This window comes from Micropterus salmoides, unplaced genomic scaffold, assembly GCF_014851395.1.
Source record: "Micropterus salmoides isolate LMB-PRFRI ecotype aquatic unplaced genomic scaffold, ASM1485139v1 Ms_hic_scaffold_772, whole genome shotgun sequence".
NCBI lineage: Eukaryota > Metazoa > Chordata > Actinopteri > Centrarchiformes > Centrarchidae > Micropterus > Micropterus salmoides.
The window spans coordinates 53,460-74,505 of NW_024044540.1; the positions used below are offsets into that span (position 1 = coordinate 53,460).

Below are 21,046 nucleotides of genomic sequence, written 5' to 3' on the forward strand. Positions count from 1 at the left end.
GCTGCTTTCAGACCCAGAAGCAGACTTGGTCTAAGGGTGTGAACATACAATAAAAGAACGATGAATGAGTGGAAACCAGGCAGATCAGCTGATGAGGTCAGACTGCGACTCCACCTCCTGTTCTAGGATCTGCGTTTTCATGGATTTGATCCATTCATAAAGATTTCTAGATATGTGATTGGCTCCATCCAAAGTGGGACAAATGGTCAGCTTGATTAGAAAAGATAGGAAGTGTAAGTATGGCAGCCCCCCTCCAGTGTATTTTGACATTTCTATGATATTCCATATTTTTCTGAGTCATTTCCTTACAATGTCGATTATCCACATTGTGCTCAAAGTTGTTGTGATGTATGCCTAAAGTAATTCCATAAGTCATACGTCATTCTCCAAGCTTGCGCAGGCGCGCTGACATGTCTCGTTAAAAAAACTGTCACGCCGTCACACCTCGTTAAGTCGGAGGATAGCAGGTGGACGAGAGATGGCAGAAGGAAGTGAGTTAGGAGAGATGGTCGAAGGTGGCGGGAGTTATGAAAAGTGGAATATAGCAGGTAGGAAAAATAAGCGTAAAAAGATCGGATGGGAGTGATAGTGACGGGAGAGCAACTGTAACTGAAAGGAGGAGAGAGGATTTCAAGGCAATAGTAAAACTTGTGCAAGATGGGGCTTCATTCTGCGATTGGAATCCAATACAGCTAACTAAATCCATAAGTAAAGAAATCGGGGAGGTAAGGAGTGCTAAAATATTGCGAAATGGATCATTACTAATTATATGTAAGGATGGAGTACAACAAGGAAAAGCAGTCAGAATGAATAAAATAAATGGCAAGAAAGTACAATGTTCTCTGACGACTGACAGAAAATTGGTCAGGGGAGTTATTACAGGGATTCCAGTAAATGTAACAGCAGATGATGTTAAAGGAAATGTAACAAATGCCAAAGTGAGTGAAGTCAGACGTTTTAAAGCAAGCAGAAATGGGATTAAAAGTGACAGTCTCTCTGTACTGATCACATTTGATGAGGAAAGACTCCCAGAAAAGATCTTTATTGGATATATGTGTTATGATGTGAGGCTGTATGTTCCCCCACCTCTCAGATGTTTTAAATGTCAGAGGTTCGGACATGTAGCATCCGTGTGCAAGGGAAAGCAAACATGTGGTAGACGCGGTGGAAACCACGAGTATGGCAAATGTGCAGAGGGGACAAAGCTGAAGTGTTGTAATTGTGGAGGAGAACATAGCTCAGCTTACCGCAGATGCGAAGTTAGTAAGAGAGCGACAGAGGTGCAGCGAGTCAAGGCTACTCAGGGAATAAGCTACGCAGAGGCAGCAAAGAAGGTTTCAGGAGACGCACAGGTGACGAGGCAAAATGACACTAGAAATCAAGATGCAGGGAAATGTGGAGGATCCGATAAATTGAAGGAGGAAACTCTGATTGTGAACAAGAATGACTTTGTATTCTTTATGGCAGATATAGTCAACTGTTCAGCACAGACAAAAAGCTGAAATGAAAGGATCAAAATAATTGTCAAATCAGCTGAGAAGTACCTTGATGTGAGGGGGCTGCACTGGGAAACAGTTAAAGACATTCTTAATGAAGATAATCAGTCATCTCAGACATGTGTTGGATCCTCTTAATGGTGCTAATTCTACTCCAGTGGAATGCAAGAAGCTTAATTTCAAATGGCCAAGAGTTTAAAAAGTATATTGATAAATTGGAAGAGAAACCTGATATAATTTGTATACAGGAGACATGGTTAAAGCCACAGTTGGACTTTATTATAAAGGGATATACTGCTGTTAGGAGAGACAGAAATTCTGGCAACGGTGGAGGCGTTGTGACATTCATACAAAATGGAATGAGTTACAGTGAGGAAAATAAGTATTTGAACACCCTGCTATTTTGCAAGTTCTCCTACTTAGAAATCATGGAGGGGTCTGAAATTGTCATCGTAGGTGCATGTCCACTGTGAGAGACATAATCTAAAAAAAAAAATCCAGAAATCACAATGTATGATTTTTTAACTATTTATTTGTATGATACAGCTGCAAATAAGTATTTGAACACCTGTCTATCAGCTAGAATTCTGACTCTCAAAGACCTGTTAGTCTGCCTTCAAAATGTCCACCTCCACTCCATTTATTATCCTAAATTAGACGCACCTGTTTGAGGTCGTTAGCTGCATAAAGACACCTGTCCACCCCATACAATCAGTAAGAATCCAACTACTAACATGGCCAAGACCAAAGAGCTGTCCAAAACACTAGAGACAAAATTGTACACCTCCACAAGGCTGGAAAGGGCTACGGGGAAATTGCCAAGCAGCTTGGTGAAAAAAGGTCCACTGTTGGAGCAATCATTAGAAAATGGAAGAAGCTAAACATGACTGTCAATCTCCCTCGGACCGGGGCTCCATGCAAGATCTCACCTCGTGGGGTCTCAATGATCCTAAGAAAGGTGAGAAATCAGCCCAGAACTACACGGGAGGAGCCGGTCAATGACCTGAAAAGAGCCGGGACCACCGTTTCCAAGGTTACTGTTGGTAATACACCAAGACGTCATGGTTTGAAATTACGCATGGCACGGAAGGTTCCCCTGCTTAAACCAGCACATGTCAAGGCCTGTCTTCAGTTTGCCAATGACCATTTGGATGATCCAGAGGAGTCATGGGAGAAAGTCATGTGGTCAGATGAGACCAAAATAGAACTTTTTGGTCATAATTCCACTAACCGTGTTTGGAGGAAGAAGAATGATGAGCACCATCCCAAGAACACCATCCCTACTGTGAAGCATGGGGGTGGTAGCATCATGCTTTGGGGGTGTTTTTCTGTACATGGGACAGGGCGACTGCACTGTATTAAGGAGAGGAGGACCGGGGCCATGTATTGCCAGATTCTGGGGAACAACCTCCTTCCCTCAGTTAGAGCATTGAAGATGGGTTGAGGCTGGGTCTTCCAACATGACAATGACCTGAAGCACACAGCCAGGATAACCAAGGAGTGGCTCTGTAAGAAGCATATCAAGGTTCAGTCTCCAGACCTAAACCCAATAGAGAATCTTTGGAGGGAGCTCAAACTCCGTGTTTCTCAGCGACAGCCCAGAAACCTGACTGATCTAGAGAAGATCTGTGTGGAGGAGTGGGCCAAAATCCCTCCTGCAGTGCAAACCTGCTGAAAAACTACAGGAAACATTTGACCTCTGTAACTGTCTGTACCAAATATTAACATTGATTTTCTCAGGTGTTCAAATACTTATTTGCAGCTGTATCATACAAATAAATAGTTAAAAAATCATACATTGTGATTTCTGGATTTTTTTTTTTTTAGATTATGTCTCTCACAGTGGACATGCACCTACGATGACAATTTCAGACCCCTCCGTGATTTCTAATTGGGAGAACTTGCAAAATAGCAGGGTGTTCAAATACTTATTTTCCTCACTGTATAAGGTTATACGTATAAGCACAGATCATGAATCAATTGCGGTTAAGGTATGGACTAATAGAGGTAATATTGGCATAATAATTACTATAATCCTTGTGGGGAAAATAAGTCTAGATATACTAGAGGATGTAGGAGGAGTATTGCAAGATAACGTGATATGGTGTGGGAATTTCAATTCACATAATTCACTATGGGGTAGCAATAAAACAGATTTAAATGGTGGTAGTAGCTGAAGAATTTATAGATAATCACTGTTTGGTATGTATTAATAATGGGGAAGGAACACGATACAGTAGTGTGCAAAACACAGAGGCAGCGCTTGATTTAACACTGGTGTCTAGTGAAATAGCAGGTTTAAGCACATGGAGCGTGATCAAATATACCACAATAGGAAGTGATCACTACCCTGTGGTAACTAAAGTTGGCATTGAAGGTTTTTATGATGAGGGGAAGAAAACTCCCAGATGGAAATTGGGAAATGCTAACTGGGATGTTTTTCAAAAGATCAGTACAAACAGATTCAAGAAACTCAAAGAGGAGAACCAGACAGATGTAAACATAATCAACAGTACAATAGTTAATGAGATTATTCAATCTGCTGAGGAAACAATCCCTAAGAGTACAGGAACTAAACGGACCAAGAGTGTACCCTGGTGGAATGACAACTGTAGTAAAGCCATAAAGGCCAGGAATAAAGCATTTAGAGAACTCAAGAAACATCATTCTCAGGATGCATTGATCCAGTATAAAGGGGCCCAAGCAATAGTAAGGAGGACAATTAGAACACAAAAACGAACATTTTGGAGGCAGTACTGTAGCACTATTGGAAGGGAAGTACAGCTGTCAGATGTGTGGGGCATGATTAGAAGAAATTATGAGATGCCAGTGTTGAACACTGGGAATAAAATGGCTGTCAATAACTTAGAAAAGGCGGAACTTCTTGCACAAACATTTGAAAGGGTTCATAGTTCGTGTGATCTCACAGATGAGGCTAGGCAGTGAGGAGAGAAAAATCGTAATGGAGAATCCCAAAATAACAGAGAAAAGGGAGGTGTCAGGAGATCCATTAGATCTACTGTTTAATATGTTTGAGCTAAGAAGAGCAATTACGAGTGCTCGTCAGACCAGTCCAGGGAAGGACGCTGTATGTTATGGAATGTTGGCACACATGACACGGTGTTGGGTTTGTTTAATAAAGTTTGGGATGTTGGCCAACTTCCTTTAGCTTGGAAACGAGCAATAATAGTGCCCATTCCAAAACCAGGAAAAGATCAGTCAGACCCCTCCAGTTATAGACCTACTGCATTAACCTCACACTTGTGCAAAATTATAGAACGAATGGTCACCGAGCGTTTAACATACTTCCTAGAGAATGAAGCTCTTCTGTACCCGTACCAGAGTGGGTTCCGTAGAGGTCCGTAGAGGTCCGAATACAATGGATTCAGTACTGTGCTTAGAATCGGACATCAGGAAAGCACAGACCAACAAAGAAATACTGATAGCTGTATTTTTTGACGTTGAAAAAGCATATGATATGCTCTGGAAAGAAGGGTTACTTATTAAATTGAAGTCATTGGATATTGGTGGTAGAACATATAATTAGGTTATGAACTTTCTATTTGACAGGGAAATGCAAGTAAGAGTTGGCGCAGAATACTCCAGTGTATATAAGGTGGAAAATGGAACTCCACAAGGTAGCGTGTGCAGGCTATTGTTGTTCAACAAATTGATAAATGACATCTTCTCTCAGGTTGAACAAAGCGTAGGGAAATCTTTGTCCGCAGATGACGGGGCTCTGTGGGTAAGAGGCCGCAATGTGTTGCACGTCAGTAAGAAAATGCAAGCTGCAATAGCTGCTGTGGAAAAATGGGCAAATAAATGGGGATTCAAGTTATCTGTTGCAAAAACACAAGTGATCTGTTTCTCAAGGCGGCATAAAGTCACGCCGATTTCCATGAAGTTATATGAACAACCGCTTGAGCAAGTCAAAACAATTAAATTTCTTGGGGTTTGGTTTGATGAGAAGCTCACCTGGAATACTCATTTAGACAAAGTTAAGTGTAAAAAGGTCATCAATATACTTCGTTGTCTGTCAGGACAAGAGTGGGGAGCAAGCAGAGCAGCTCTACAAAATATTTACTGGGCACTCCATGAGATCCGTTTTTGACTGGATGTGTAGCGTACATGTCAGCAGCAGAATCAAACCTTAAGAAGTTGGATGTATTAAAAGCTCAGGCCTTGAGAATTTGCAGTGGATCAGTCAGAACTTCTCCGGTGTCAGCAATGCAGGTAGAAATGGGAGAGATGCCGTTAAGAATCAGGCGAGTAAAGTTAATGTTGGCATACTGGGTTAATCTCCAGGGGCAATGTGATTCTCATCCTGCCAAGAGTCTCTTAACAGACTGCTGGGAACACAACGAGACAAATTTCACAAGTTTTGGGTGGATTGGTGATGCAAAGGCAGAAGTCATAGGATTACGACAATTAGATTACAGCCCTACAGTGTCACAGTCTTCCATTCCTCCCTGGTTATTCCCAACACCAAGTGTAGACCTAAACATACAGCAGGAATTGAAGGATTTGTCAAAGAAACTTCCAGCATGCAGTATAGTACAGAATTACTTTGATTTACATTTTTCAGACTCCATGTTTATATTCACAGACGGCTCCAAAGATCCTGATACAGGGCGTGCAGGTGCAGCAGTCTATATCCCAGCAAGTGAGTCATATATCAAGAAAAGAATATCAGATCAGTGTATACCACAGAGTTGACTGCAATAGTACTGGCCCTGCAGTGGATAGAAGAGAGGGAAACAAATAATACTGTCATTGCATCTGATAGCTTGTCTGCTCTAATGAGTATTAAATCTGGCAAATCATCATTTAGATCCAAAATCCTCAATGACATATTCCTTATATTGTACAGGATGGAGCTAAAAGGATTATCCACATGCTTCCTTTGGGTTCCTGCTCATGTTGGTGTGGAGGGAAATGAGCAGGTGGATATTCTGGCCAAAGGAACACTCAGAATCAAACATGTAGACCTAAAAACCCCATTAACTAAAGATGAAGCTAAGACATTTCTCAGGACCTATGCACAGTCAGTTTGGCATTGGGACAATAGTGAAACTGGAAGGCACCTATATGATGTACAGAGACAGGTTGGTGCCGGAAGGACGGTGGGCTGGAAACGTAGGGAAGAAAATATAATCACTCGTCTGAGAATAGGACATACAGGTCTCAACCTTTCGTTATATAAAATAGGTAAGCACCCAACTGGGAAATGTATATATTGTAACCAACTAGAAACGGTTGAACATGTTCTCCTTCAGTGTAGGAGATACACTATCAAGAGGGAACGCCTGTTTCAGTCATTACGGAAGGCAAAACATCATGATATCTCATTGACAGGTCTCTTGGGGAAAACAGCAGGCCAGATATATTGTCATATAATTAAGTTTCTTAAAGAAACTGAGTTAGGAAAAAGAATTTAATTTATGTTTGTTTTTGTTTGTTTTGTTTGTTTTTTTGTTTTGTTTATTTCATTTATTTCCTGCTTAATCTCTCGTTCCACACTCCAGTCCAGCTTGTGGCGGTAATGCACCGTTAAACTGGTTTGCCAACCGCCATTAAACCCTAAAGAAGAAGAAGAAGAAGAAGAAGAAGAAGAAGAAACCTCTTTCTAGTTTAGTTAGCTAAGTTAACTAAGTTGTAGTTAGCTAGCATAGTTATTGCAGAAAGTTAGCTAACAGAGGGTCTTCATTTTATTTTCGTCCTCTTGGTTTAGTGTGCTGTTCATTCTCATTACGGCATCTGTGCGTGCAGTGTTGGAGGACAGATGGCAGAAAAGGTGGTATGATTGATAACAGCTGATTAGTTATCAGCTATCGCACATTAGTTTCTATCATGGTACGTAATAGTTACTCCTGCCAGACAGTGAAGTGGACTAAACTTTACAGTGTAGTGATGTTAACACAGCATGTCGTTAGTGAACACTCCAGCCCGTCATTTTTTGATTATCATGGTAATTGATTACGTCTGACTATTAACCACACCCCCATTCTCTGTTTGAGAAAGAACGTTAACCAAAAACGGCAGTTAAAACTGGCTGGAGGGGCTTTTTAACCATTAGTCAGCTAGAGTGAGACGGGCGGCTAAAGATGTGGGAAACGTTCCTTTAGGAGTCTGCAGGGCTTTCTATATAACTGGCAGGTTTCTGGAGAAGACCCGATTGGCCTCTTCACTCCTCGCTGGAAGAGTGAGAGACCACTGTAAATTCACTTTTACTTTTAATAGAATATTTGTAGGATATGGTATTTCTACTTTTACTAGTACTACTTTTACCGCTGTATTATTATTATATTCATACATTAACATAAGAAATGCAGCTTTCAGCTCAGAGTTCAGACAAACGGACAGAAAGAAACTGAAAGAGGAAAAGTTTAAATATTTCACACATCAGGGCCTTTAAAGGAAAAACATGTCGTCAGTAACTTTTATGATCATTATTATCAGAAACTAGATACGTTTAGCTTTAATCTTGCAATCAGTCTGCTTGTTGAACAGTAAAGATCGGATCTTTGGACCTGAGCTGCAGTTCAACTCCAGTTTTTACAGTTTCTTCAGTGAAAATCGGCTGTCGGCTCACTTTTCTTTATGTCTGCTCTGAAGATCAAAGCTGTTTGTTAATCATCTCTGAAGTGTCACTTAGAGCATGATTATCAGTACTTCAAAGCTTTATTTTCATAAAACGATGATTCAACATAGCGACAGCTAAATAAGAGAAACTTATTTTAATCCAGTGGAGTTAGAAATATGAAGGCGTGCCAAAGGGGACTTAAAAACCAGGAGTGAATCCATGAACACTATTACATGCAGCCTAGCTTGTTCAGCATCGACCGGACTACAGTTTCCTTACACTTGATTCTTAAATATCTTTATTCAGCTGTAACCTGACGGAGACTAAATGCTGGGGGCAGCAACTGAAGATGAAAATCAAACAGACGTCATTTACTCATAAACCTGTGGTTTAAAGTCACAGACACAGTTATAATGATTTTGATGATATACAGTTAAAAAGGCGTCTTGGTTCAAACAGACATCTATTCCATATTAAAGAATCATACTATAGTTATATTTCACTGTGTGGAAATAGGGTTAGGGTTAGACTACTGCAGCCGATTTTCTAAATCTCACATTTAAACTATGTCCAGATCTGCAAACAACATACCTCATACCTAAACAACAAAATGAGTCAGTTTTCAAGTGTCTGGAAACGACATATGTGGACGATGGAAATCAAATGACACATTTTCCGAATCTGTCCAGCGGCTTACCGGATGTAATGTAAGTCATGTGACGTGAGTTTGGTTAGATTTAGGAAGATCATCGTTTGGATCAAAAGTAAGTAAAGTTACAGAAGTCATGTGATGGAAGTCAGAATCTAACTTAGCTTAAAACTCAAAATAACTGCACTTGGTTTCACACGGGACTCGAAAGCCGTTCTCCTGTGTGAAAGTCCGGGTTTGACCCGTCCACCACCCCATCCTCCCTCTTTACACGGACTATGTTACTATTTATAATACGTCCCTGAGTTCCTCCGTTGCTACCGTCGTGCGGCCACTAGAGGTCCCTAAAAACGCTTTAATCATGGGTCACAATAAGCTGTACAATAATCAACCTGTCCGGACGTTAGCTGGTGAGGACGGGCTGCTGCAGATGAATTCGTTCCAGATGTGTTTTGGTATCGACACACATGTACCTGTCACACGTGTTGCAGTATACAGTTTCCTCTCCTCCCCCCCAGCTGCTGCTCCTTTGAGGACTACAAACTGACCACCGAGTGGCTGCTGAACCACACGAGTCACCGTCCGAAGGTTGCAGTGATCTGTGGTTCGGGACTCGGTCTGCTGGCCGACGGAGCAGCCAACAAACAGACCTTCAGGTATCAGGACATCCCCAACTTCCCCGTCAGCACAGGTGAGTCTGCCCCGCCCACAATTTCTGAAATGATCTTTCTCTCTCTGATGTAACATCTGTCTCTCAGTCGCGGGTCATGAAGGCTGTCTGGTGTTTGGGACGATCGAGGACACTTCCTGTGTCTTCATGCAGGGTCACTTCCACCTGTACGAAGGTTACTCCCTCTGTCAGGTGAGTCCAACCCAAAAACACTAACAAGGACCACAAGTGTTCATGTCCATTTTAGCCAGTATGCTGTGGGAGCTGAATTCGACCATCTAAAGGTTGGGCGTGCTGCTCCGTGAGCTCTGTGAACTGGAAACAGCTTCATGTAGCACAGCTGCTTTCCACGAATACGTGAAGCCAAAGTATCCCTCAGCGCTGACGGCAGCACCGCAGATCCTGTTTCCTTTCTGTCTCCATGAGCGTGGCACGTTATCATCAAGTGTTTCTTTATCGCCTTCATATTAAAAGTCCCGCTGCTGTCATGGTAACGTAACGTTACACCGCGTGTCATCTAACGTTCGGCCAGTTCATATTTCCAGTTTATTTAACCGCCACGTCTGAGCGAGAAAACGGCTGAAGCTAACAGTACAGACGGTCTGTGACTGTCTGTGAAATGTTTCAGTGTTTTCTTCATCAGACATCATTACACAATACTGAAATAAATCCATGTCAGAAACATTTAAAGTTTGCAGTAAAGAAGCCTAATTAATGTCTGTTATTAGGGGTCCAAGCCCGAGTGGGCTGGGAACCGCGACTGCAAAGCATCGCGGGTTCCCAGTACCAGCGGCGCGGCTGGGAACCCTATTGTAATCGTAATTGTAATCGTAATTGTAATAAAATCCGCACACTTCTACCTCTAGGGTGCGCTATAAGCAAGGTCAACGCGTTTGGGCTTGGAACTCCCGCCTACGAAGGTGTATATCAAAAACCTCATATCCACACGTACGGGGGATCGAGCTGAATCTCCTGGCATAGGCCACGCCCATTTCCGTCTGGACTTTTTTTCTGCTACATTGCAAAAACTGAAAAACATTGAAAATTGAAAAACCTATTTTAATTTAACTCCTCTGAAGCCACAGGTCCGATCACCACGAAACTTGGCACAGACGATCTCTGGACCAAGCCGCTAAAAGTTTGTAGAAGGAATTTTGATCAGCTAAAAAACGTCCTCATTATAAGCTAACTATAGCAAATTATAACCAAATGCAAAAACTGGATTTTATGTGATATCTTACGTTTGCAATGGCTGATATTCACCAAACTCGGGGACCTTATCTGACACACACAGGTTGGAGTGACGCAGCTCCGAGCCGAGGTCGAGTCCGTCAGGGTCTCATTGACCAGTGAGGGTCAGATGGAGGTCTGTGTCTCTACTGGTCTGTAGTGGTGAGAAGGGAGCAGCTGTCAGTTTACCAGTGGATCTCTTCCAGGTCTCAGGTGTGCTCCTGGTCTCTGGGTAGTAACAGAGAGTTGAGGTTAGGAACAACTGCTCCTTCCTGTTGAGGAGGCAGCTGAGTTGGTTCAGCATCTGGTCAGGGTCTTCCTGGACTCCTCCCTGTGGAGCAGGAGATCCAAGGGCAGACCAGAACCAGCATATCTACCATAACGCTGACTGTTGACTTCTCTCAGGTGACCTTCCCCGTCAGGATCTTTAAGCTGATGGGGGTGGAGTCTATTCTGGTGACGAACGCCTCCGGAGGAATCTGTCCGGACTTCAAAGTCGGTGACATCATGATCATCAAAGACCACATCAACCTGCCGGGATTCGCTGGACAACATCCACTGTTTGGACCCAACGACGAGCGGTGAGACTGTCTGACTCTGTAGGTTTGGGATCGGGTTTCCTTGTCTGTCTCTCAGCCCGCCTGTCTGACGGCCTGTCTGTCTCTCTGTAGGTTTGGGATCAGGTTTCCCTGTATGTCCGATGCGTACAGTAAGGATCTGCGGCGGCTGGCGGTCGATGTGGGCTCTGAGCTGGGCTGCAGTGACTTCATCAGAGAGGGAGTTTACTGCATGGTGAGCGGACCGAACTTTGAAACCATCGCTGAGGCCAGAATGCTTCTGATCCTGGGCTGTGACTCTGTGGGTAAGACAACAAGAGAGGCAGACGGGCAGATGGACAGCCTGTCTTCATCGAGAAGGGGTCTTCCTGGTGAGCTCGTTGATAACTGACGAGTCTTACTGAGTCTCATTAGTCTCATTCTCTTAACCAGAGAACTGTGTCTCAGTTTGTGTCCTTCCATACTCACACCTTTGATGACCTGTTACAGCAGCAGGGGCTTCTGGGAGTTGTAGTGGGGAAACCTGATGGTTGTCTGGGTCCTTGAGAACATTTCAGGGTTCCTTGTTATCTGGTTGACTTTCCTTAAATATCAACAATCAATTACTCAATCAGTTCAGAAAAATGCAAACTTAATAAGAGAACTTAATAAGGTGAATAAATGTATTCTCATTCAAATTCTCTTTTCACATTCTGTCCTCCTCCTCAGGTATGAGTACAGTTCCTGAAGTGACGGTGGCGAAGCACTGTGGACTCAGAGTTCTTGGTCTGTCCCTCATCACCAACATGGTCAGATTTTAAATTATAACAGCAGTAGCAGACACCTATTACACCTTTGTGACACCTGTGTGACATCTGTTACATCTGTTACACCTTTGTGACACCTGTGTGACATCTGTTACATCTGTTACACCTGTGTGACATCTGTTACACCTGTGTGACACCTGTGTGACATCTGTTACACCTGTGTGGCACCTGTGTGACACCTGTGTGACACCTGTGTGACATCTGTTACACCTGTGTGACACCTGTTACATCTGTTACACCTGTGTGACATCTGTTACACCTGTGTGACATCTGTTACATCTGTTACACCTGTGTGACATCTGTTACACCTGTGTGACATCTGTTACATCTGTTACACCTGTGTGACATCTGTTACATCTGTTACACCTGTGTGACATCTGTTACACCTGTGTGACACCTGTGTGCCACCTGTTACACCTGTGTGACATCTGTTACATCTGTTACACCTGTGTGACATCTGTTACACCTGTGTAGTACCTGTGAGACATCTGTTACACCTATGTGACATCTGTTACATCTGTTACACCTGTGTGACATCTGTGTGACATCTGTTACATCTGTTACACCTGTGTGACATCTGTTACACCTGTGTGACATCTGTTACACCTGTGTGACACCTGTGTGCCACCTGTTACACCTATGTGACATCTGTTACACCTGTGTAGTACCTGTGAGACATCTGTTACACCTATGTGACATCTGTTACACCTGTGTGACATCTGTTACACCTGTGTAGTACCTGTGAGACATCTGTTACACCTATGTGACATCTGTTACACCTATGTGACATCTGTTACACCTGTGTAGTACCTGTGAGACATCTGTTACACCTATGTGACATCTGTTACACCTGTGTAGTACCTGTGAGACATCTGTTACACCTATGTGACATCTGTTACACCTGTGAGACATCTGTTACACCTATGTGACATCTGTTACATCTGTTACACCTATGTGACATCTGTTACACCTGTGTAGTACCTGTGAGACATCTGTTACACCTATGTGACATCTGTTACACCTGTGTGACATCTGTGTGACACCTGTTACACCTGTGTGACATCTGTTACACCTGTGTGACACCTGTTACACCTGTTACACCTGTGTGACATCTGTTACACCTGTGTGACACCTGTGTGACATCTGTTACACCTGTGTGACACCTGTGTGACACCTGTGTGACATCTGTTACACCTGTGTGACACCTGTGTGACATCTGTTACACCTGTGTGACACCTGTGTGACATCTGTTACACCTGTGTGACACCTGTGTGACATCTGTTACACCTGTGTGACATCTGTTACATCTGTTACACCTGTGTGACATCTGTTACATCTGTTACACCTGTGTGACATCTGTTACACCTGTGTGACATCTGTTACATCTGTTACACCTGTGTGACATCTGTTACATCTGTTACACCTGTGTGACATCTGTTACACCTGTGTGACATCTGTTACATCTATTACACCTATGTGACATCTGTTACATCTGTTACATCTGTTACATCTGTTACACCTGTGTGACATCTGTTACATCTGTTACACCTGTGTGACATCTGTTACATCTGTTACACCTGTGTGACATCTGTTACACCTGTGTGACATCTGTTACATCTATTACACCTATGTGACATCTGTTACACCTGTGTAGTACCTGTAAGACATCTGTTACACCTATGTGACATCTGTTACACCTGTGTAGTACCTGTGAGACATCTGTTACACCTATGTGACATCTGTTACATCTGTTACACCTATGTGACATCTGTTACACCTGTGTAGTACCTGTGAGACATCTGTTACACCTATGTGACATCTGTTACATCTGTTACACCTATGTGACATCTGTTACACCTGTGTAGTACCTGTGAGACATCTGTTACACCTATGTGACATCTGTTACATCTGTGTAGTACCTGTGAGACATCTGTTACACCTATGTGACATCTGTTACATCTGTTACACCTATGTGACATCTGTTACACCTGTGTAGTACCTGTGAGACATCTGTTACACCTATGTGACATCTGTTACACCTGTGTGACATCTGTGTGACACCTGTTACACCTGTGTGACATCTGTTACACCTGTGTAGTACCTGTGAGACATCTGTTACACCTATGTGACATCTGTTACACCTGTGTGACATCTGTGTGACACCTGTTACACCTGTGTGACATCTGTTACACCTATGTGACATCTGTTACACCTGTGTAGTACCTGTGAGACATCTGTTACACCTATGTGACATCTGTTACATCTGTTACACCTATGTGACATCTGTTACACCTGTGTGACATCTGTTACACCTGTATGACACCTGTTACACCTGTATGACATCTGTTACACCTGTGTGACATCTGTATGACACCTGTTACACCTGTGTGACACCTGTTACACCTGTTACACCTGTGTGACATCTGTTACACCTGTATGACACCTGTTACACCTGTATGACATCTGTTACATCTGTTACACCTGTGACATCTGTTACATCTGTGTGACACCTGTGTGCCATCTGTGTGACATCTGTTACACCTGTATGACACCTGTTACACCTGTATGACATCTGTTACATCTGACACCTGTGTGCCATCTGTGTGACATCTGTTACACCTGTATGACACCTGTTACACCTGTATGACATCTGTTACATCTGTTACACCTGTGTGACATCTGTTACACCTGTATGACACCTGTTACACCTGTATGACATCTGTTACATCTGTGTGACACCTGTGTGACACCTGTGTGACACCTGTGTGACATCTGTGTGACACCTGTGTGACACCTGTGTGACACCTGTGTGACATCTGTGTGACACCTGTGTGACACCTGTGTGACATCTGTGTGACACCTGTGTGACATCTGTGACATCTGTTACACCTGTGTGACATCTGTTACACCTGTGTGACATCTGTTACATCTGTTACACCTGTGTGACATCTGTTACACCTGTGTGACATCTGTTACATCTGTTACACCTGTGTGACATCTGTTACATCTGTTACACCTGTGTGACATCTGTTACACCTGTGTGACACCTGTGTGCCACCTGTTACACCTGTGCGACATCTGTTACATCTGTTACACCTGTGTGACATCTGTTACACCTGTGTAGTACCTGTGAGACATCTGTTACACCTATGTGACATCTGTTACATCTGTTACACCTGTGTGACATCTGTGTGACATCTGTTACATCTGTTACACCTGTGTGACATCTGTTACACCTGTGTGACACCTGTGTGCCACCTGTTACACCTATGTGACATCTGTTACACCTGTGTAGTACCTGTGAGACATCTGTTACACCTATGTGACATCTGTTACACCTGTGTAGTACCTGTGAGACATCTGTTACACCTATGTGACATCTGTTACACCTGTGTAGTACCTGTGAGACATCTGTTACACCTATGTGACATCTGTTACATCTGTTACACCTATGTGACATCTGTTACACCTGTGTAGTACCTGTGAGACATCTGTTACACCTATGTGACATCTGTTACACCTGTGTGACATCTGTGTGACACCTGTTACACCTGTGTGACATCTGTTACATCTGTTACACCTATGTGACACCTGTTACACCTGTGTGACATCTGTTACACCTGTGTGACACCTGTGTGACATCTGTTACACCTGTGTGACACCTGTGTGACACCTGTGTGACATCTGTTACACCTGTGTGACACCTGTGTGACACCTGTGTGACATCTGTTACACCTGTGTGACACCTGTGTGACATCTGTTACACCTGTGTGACATCTGTTACATCTGTTACACCTGTGTGACATCTGTTACACCTGTGTGACATCTGTTACATCTGTTACACCTGTGTGACATCTGTTACACCTGTGTGACACCTGTTACACCTGTTACACCTGTGTGACATCTGTTACACCTGTGTGACATCTGTTACATCTGTTACACCTGTGTGACATCTGTTACACCTGTGTAGTACCTGTGAGACATCTGTTACACCTATGTGACATCTGTTACATCTGTTACACCTGTGTGACATCTGTGTGACATCTGTTACATCTGTTAGACCTGTGTGACATCTGTTACACCTATGTGACACCTGTGTGCCACCTGTTACACCTATGTGACATCTGTTACACCTGTGTAGTACCTGTGAGACATCTGTTACACCTATGTGACATCTGTTACACCTGTGTAGTACCTGTGAGACATCTGTTACACCTATGTGACATCTGTTACATCTGTTACACCTATGTGACATCTGTTACACCTGTGTAGTACCTGTGAGACATCTGTTACACCTATGTGACATCTGTTACATCTGTTACATCTGTGTGACATCTGTTACATCTGTTACACCTGTGTGACATCTGTTACATCTGTTACACCTGTGTGACATCTGTTACATCTGTTACACCTGTGTGACATCTGTTACACCTGTGTGACATCTGTTACACCTGTGTGACATCTGTTACACCTGTGTAGTACCTGTGAGACATCTGTTACACCTATGTGACATCTGTTACATCTGTTACACCTGTGTGACATCTGTGTGACATCTGTTACATCTGTTACACCTGTGTGACATCTGTTACACCTGTGTGACACCTGTGTGCCACCTGTTACACCTATGTGACATCTGTTACACCTGTGTAGTACCTGTGAGACATCTGTTACACCTATGTGACATCTGTTACACCTGTGTAGTACCTGTGAGACATCTGTTACACCTATGTGACATCTGTTACATCTGTTACACCTATGTGACATCTGTTACACCTGTGTAGTACCTGTGAGACATCTGTTACACCTATGTGACATCTGTTACACCTGTGTAGTACCTGTGAGACATCTGTTACACCTATGTGACATCTGTTACATCTGTTACACCTATGTGACATCTGTTACACCTGTGTAGTACCTGTGAGACATCTGTTACACCTATGTGACATCTGTTACACCTGTGTGACATCTGTGTGACACCTGTTACACCTGTGTGACATCTGTTACACCTGTGTGACACCTGTTACACCTGTTACACCTGTGTGACATCTGTTACACCTGTGTGACATCTGTGTGACACCTGTTACACCTGTGTGACATCTGTTACATCTGTTACACCTGTGTGACATCTGTTACACCTGTGTGACATCTGTTACACCTGTATGACACCTGTTACACCTGTATGACATCTGTTACACCTGTGTGACATCTGTATGACACCTGTTACACCTGTGTGACACTTGTTACACCTGTATGACATCTGTTACATCTGTTACACCTGTGACATCTGTTACACCTGTATGACACCTGTTACACCTGTGTGCCATCTGTGTGACATCTGTTACACCTGTATGCCATCTGTGTGACATCTGTTACACCTGTATGACACCTGTTACACCTGTATGACATCTGTTACATCTGTTACACCTGTGTTACATCTGTTACACCTGTGTGACACCTGTGTTACACCTGTGTGACACCTATGTGACATCTGTTACACCTGTGTAGTACCTGTGAGACATCTGTTACACCTATGTGACATCTGTTACACCTGTGTAGTACCTGTGAGACATCTGTTACACCTATGTGACATCTGTTACATCTGTTACACCTATGTGACATCTGTTACACCTGTGTAGTACCTGTGAGACATCTGTTACACCTATGTGACATCTGTTACACCTGTGTAGTACCTGTGAGACATCTGTTACACCTATGTGACATCTGTTACATCTGTTACACCTATGTGACATCTGTTACATCTGTTACACCTATGTGACATCTGTTACACCTGTGTAGTACCTGTGAGACATCTGTTACACCTATGTGACATCTGTTACACCTGTGTAGTACCTGTGAGACATCTGTTACACCTGTGTGACATCTGTTACATCTGTTACACCTGTGTGACACCTTTGTGCCACCTGTTACACCTATGTGACATCTGTTACACCTGTGTAGTACCTGTGAGACATCTGTTACACCTATGTGACATCTGTTACACCTGTGTAGTACCTGTGAGACATCTGTTACACCTATGTGACATCTTTTACATCTGTTACACCTATGTGACATCTGTTACACCTGTGTAGTACCTGTGAGACATCTGTTACACCTATGTGACATCTGTTACACCTGTGTAGTACCTGTGAGACATCTGTTACACCTATGTGACATCTGTTACATCTGTTACACCTATGTGACATCTGTTACACCTGTGTAGTACCTGTGAGACATCTGTTACACCTATGTGACATCTGTTACACGTGTGTGACATCTGTGTGACACCTGTTACACCTATGTGACATCTGTTACACCTGTGTGACACCTGTTACACCTGTGTGACATCTGTTACATCTGTTACACCTATGTGACATCTGTTACACCTGTATGACACCTGTTACACCTGTATGACATCTGTTACATCTGACACCTGTGTGCCATCTGTGTGACATCTGTTACACCTGTATGACACCTGTTACACCTGTATGACATCTGTTACATCTGTTACACCTGTGTGACATCTGTTACACCTGTATGACACCTGTTACACCTTTATGACATCTGTTACATCTGTTACACCTGTGTGACATCTGTTACACCTGTGTGACACCTGTGTGCCACCTGTTACACCTATGTGACATCTGTTACACCTGTGTAGTACCTGTGAGACATCTGTTACACCTATGTGACATCTGTTACACCTGTGTAGTACCTGTGAGACATCTGTTACACCTATGTGACATCTGTTACATCTGTTACACCTATGTGACATCTGTTACACCTGTGTAGTACCTGTGAGACATCTGTTACACCTATGTGACATCTGTTACACCTGTGTAGTACCTGTGAGACATCTGTTACACCTATGTGACATCTGTTACACCTGTGTAGTACCTGTGAGACATCTGTTACACCTATGTGACATCTGTTACATCTGTTACACCTATGTGACATCTGTTACATCTGTTACACCTATGTGACATCTGTTACACCTGTGTAGTACCTGTGAGACATCTGTTACACCTATGTGACATCTGTTACACCTGTGTAGTACCTGTGAGACACCTGTTACACCTATGTGACATCTGTTACATCTGTTACACCTGTGTGACACCTGTGTGCCACCTGTTACACCTATGTGACATCTGTTACACCTGTGTAGTACCTGTGAGACATCTGTTACACCTATGTGACATCTGTTACACCTGTGTAGTACCTGTGAGACATCTGTTACACCTATGTGACATCTGTTACATCTGTTACACCTATGTGACATCTGTTACACCTGTGTAGTACCTGTGAGACATCTGTTACACCTATGTGACATCTGTTACACCTGTGTGACATCTGTGTGACACCTGTTACACCTGTGTGACATCTGTTACACCTGTGTGACACCTGTTACACCTGTTACACCTGTGTGACATCTGTTACACCTGTGTGACATCTGTGTGACACCTGTTACACCTGTGTGACATCTGTTACATCTGTTACACCTGTGTGACATCTGTTACACCTGTATGACACCTGTTACACCTGTATGACATCTGTTACACCTGTGTGACATCTGTATGACACCTGTTACACCTGTGTGACACCTGTTACACCTGTATGACATCTGTTACATCTGTTACACCTGTGACATCTGTTACACCTGTATGGCACCTGTTACACCTGTATGACATCTGTTACATCTGACACCTGTGTGCCATCTGTGTGACATCTGTTACACCTGTATGACACCTGTTACACCTGTATGACATCTGTTACATCTGTTACACCTGTGTGACATCTGTTACACCTGTATGACACCTGTTACACCTGTATGACATCTGTTACATCTGTTACACCTGTGTGACATCTGTTACACCTGTGTGACACCTGTGTGCCACCTGTTACACCTATGTGACATCTGTTACACCTGTGTAGTACCTGTGAGACATCTGTTACACCTATGTGACATCTGTTACATCTGTTACACCTATGTGACATCTGTTACACCTGTTACACCTATGTGACATCTGTTACACCTGTGTAGTACCTGTGAGACATCTGTTACACCTATGTGACATCTGTTACACCTGTGTGACATCTGTGTGACACCTGTTACACCTGTGTGACATCTGTTACACCTGTGTGACACCTGTTACACCTGTTACACCTGTGTGACATCTGTTACACCTGTGTGACATCTGTGTGACACCTGTTACACCTGTGTGACATCTGTTACATCTGTTACACCTGTGTGACATCTGTTACACCTGTATGACACCTGTTACACCTGTATGACATCTGTTACACCTGTGTGACATCTGTATGACACCTGTTACACCTGTGTGACACCTGTTACACCTGTGTGACACCTGTTACACCTGTATGACATCTGTTACATCTGTTACACCTGTGACATCTGTTACACCTGTGTGCCATCTGTGTGACACCTGTGTGACACCTGTGTGCCATCTGTGTGACATCTATTACACCTGTATGACACCTGTTACACCTGTGTGACATCTGTTACACCTGTGTGACACCTGTGTGACACCTGTGTGACATCTGTTACACCTGTGTGACACCTGTGTGACACCTGTGTGACACCTGTGTGACATCTGTTACACCTGTGTGACATCTGTTACACCTGTGTAGTACCTGTGAGACATCTGTTACACCTATGTGACATCTGTTACACCTGTGTGACATCTGTGTGACACCTGTTACACCTGTGTGACATCTGTTACACCTGTGTGACACCTGTTACACCTGTTACACCTGTGTGACATCTGTTACACCTGTGTGACATCTGTGTGACACCTGTTACACCTGTGTGACATCTGTTACATCTGTTACACCTGTGTGACACCTGTTACACCTGTATGACACCTGTTACACCTGTATGACATCTGTTACACCTGTGTGACATCTGTATGACACCTGTTACACCTGTGTGACACCTGTTACACCTGTGTGACACCTGTTACACCTGTATGACATCTGTTACATCTGTTACACCTGTGACATCTGTTACATCTGTGTGACATCTGTTACATCTGTGTGA

At 43.3% G+C, this 21,046-nt stretch overlaps 1 protein-coding gene across 1 annotated transcript in view; it reads left to right on the forward strand.

Moving 5' to 3' along the window:
- The window catches only part of pnp4b (purine nucleoside phosphorylase 4b), a 41,640-nt gene that overhangs the window by 15,334 nt on the left and 5,260 nt on the right, over nt 1-21,046 (forward strand). Inside the window, exons 2-6 of the mRNA XM_038704911.1 lie at nt 9,247-9,419; nt 9,487-9,590; nt 11,034-11,209; nt 11,300-11,490; nt 11,894-11,973. Of these exons, the coding sequence (XP_038560839.1) occupies nt 9,247-9,419; nt 9,487-9,590; nt 11,034-11,209; nt 11,300-11,490; nt 11,894-11,973 (724 nt within the window). The remainder of the gene's footprint in view (nt 1-9,246; nt 9,420-9,486; nt 9,591-11,033; nt 11,210-11,299; nt 11,491-11,893; nt 11,974-21,046) is intronic.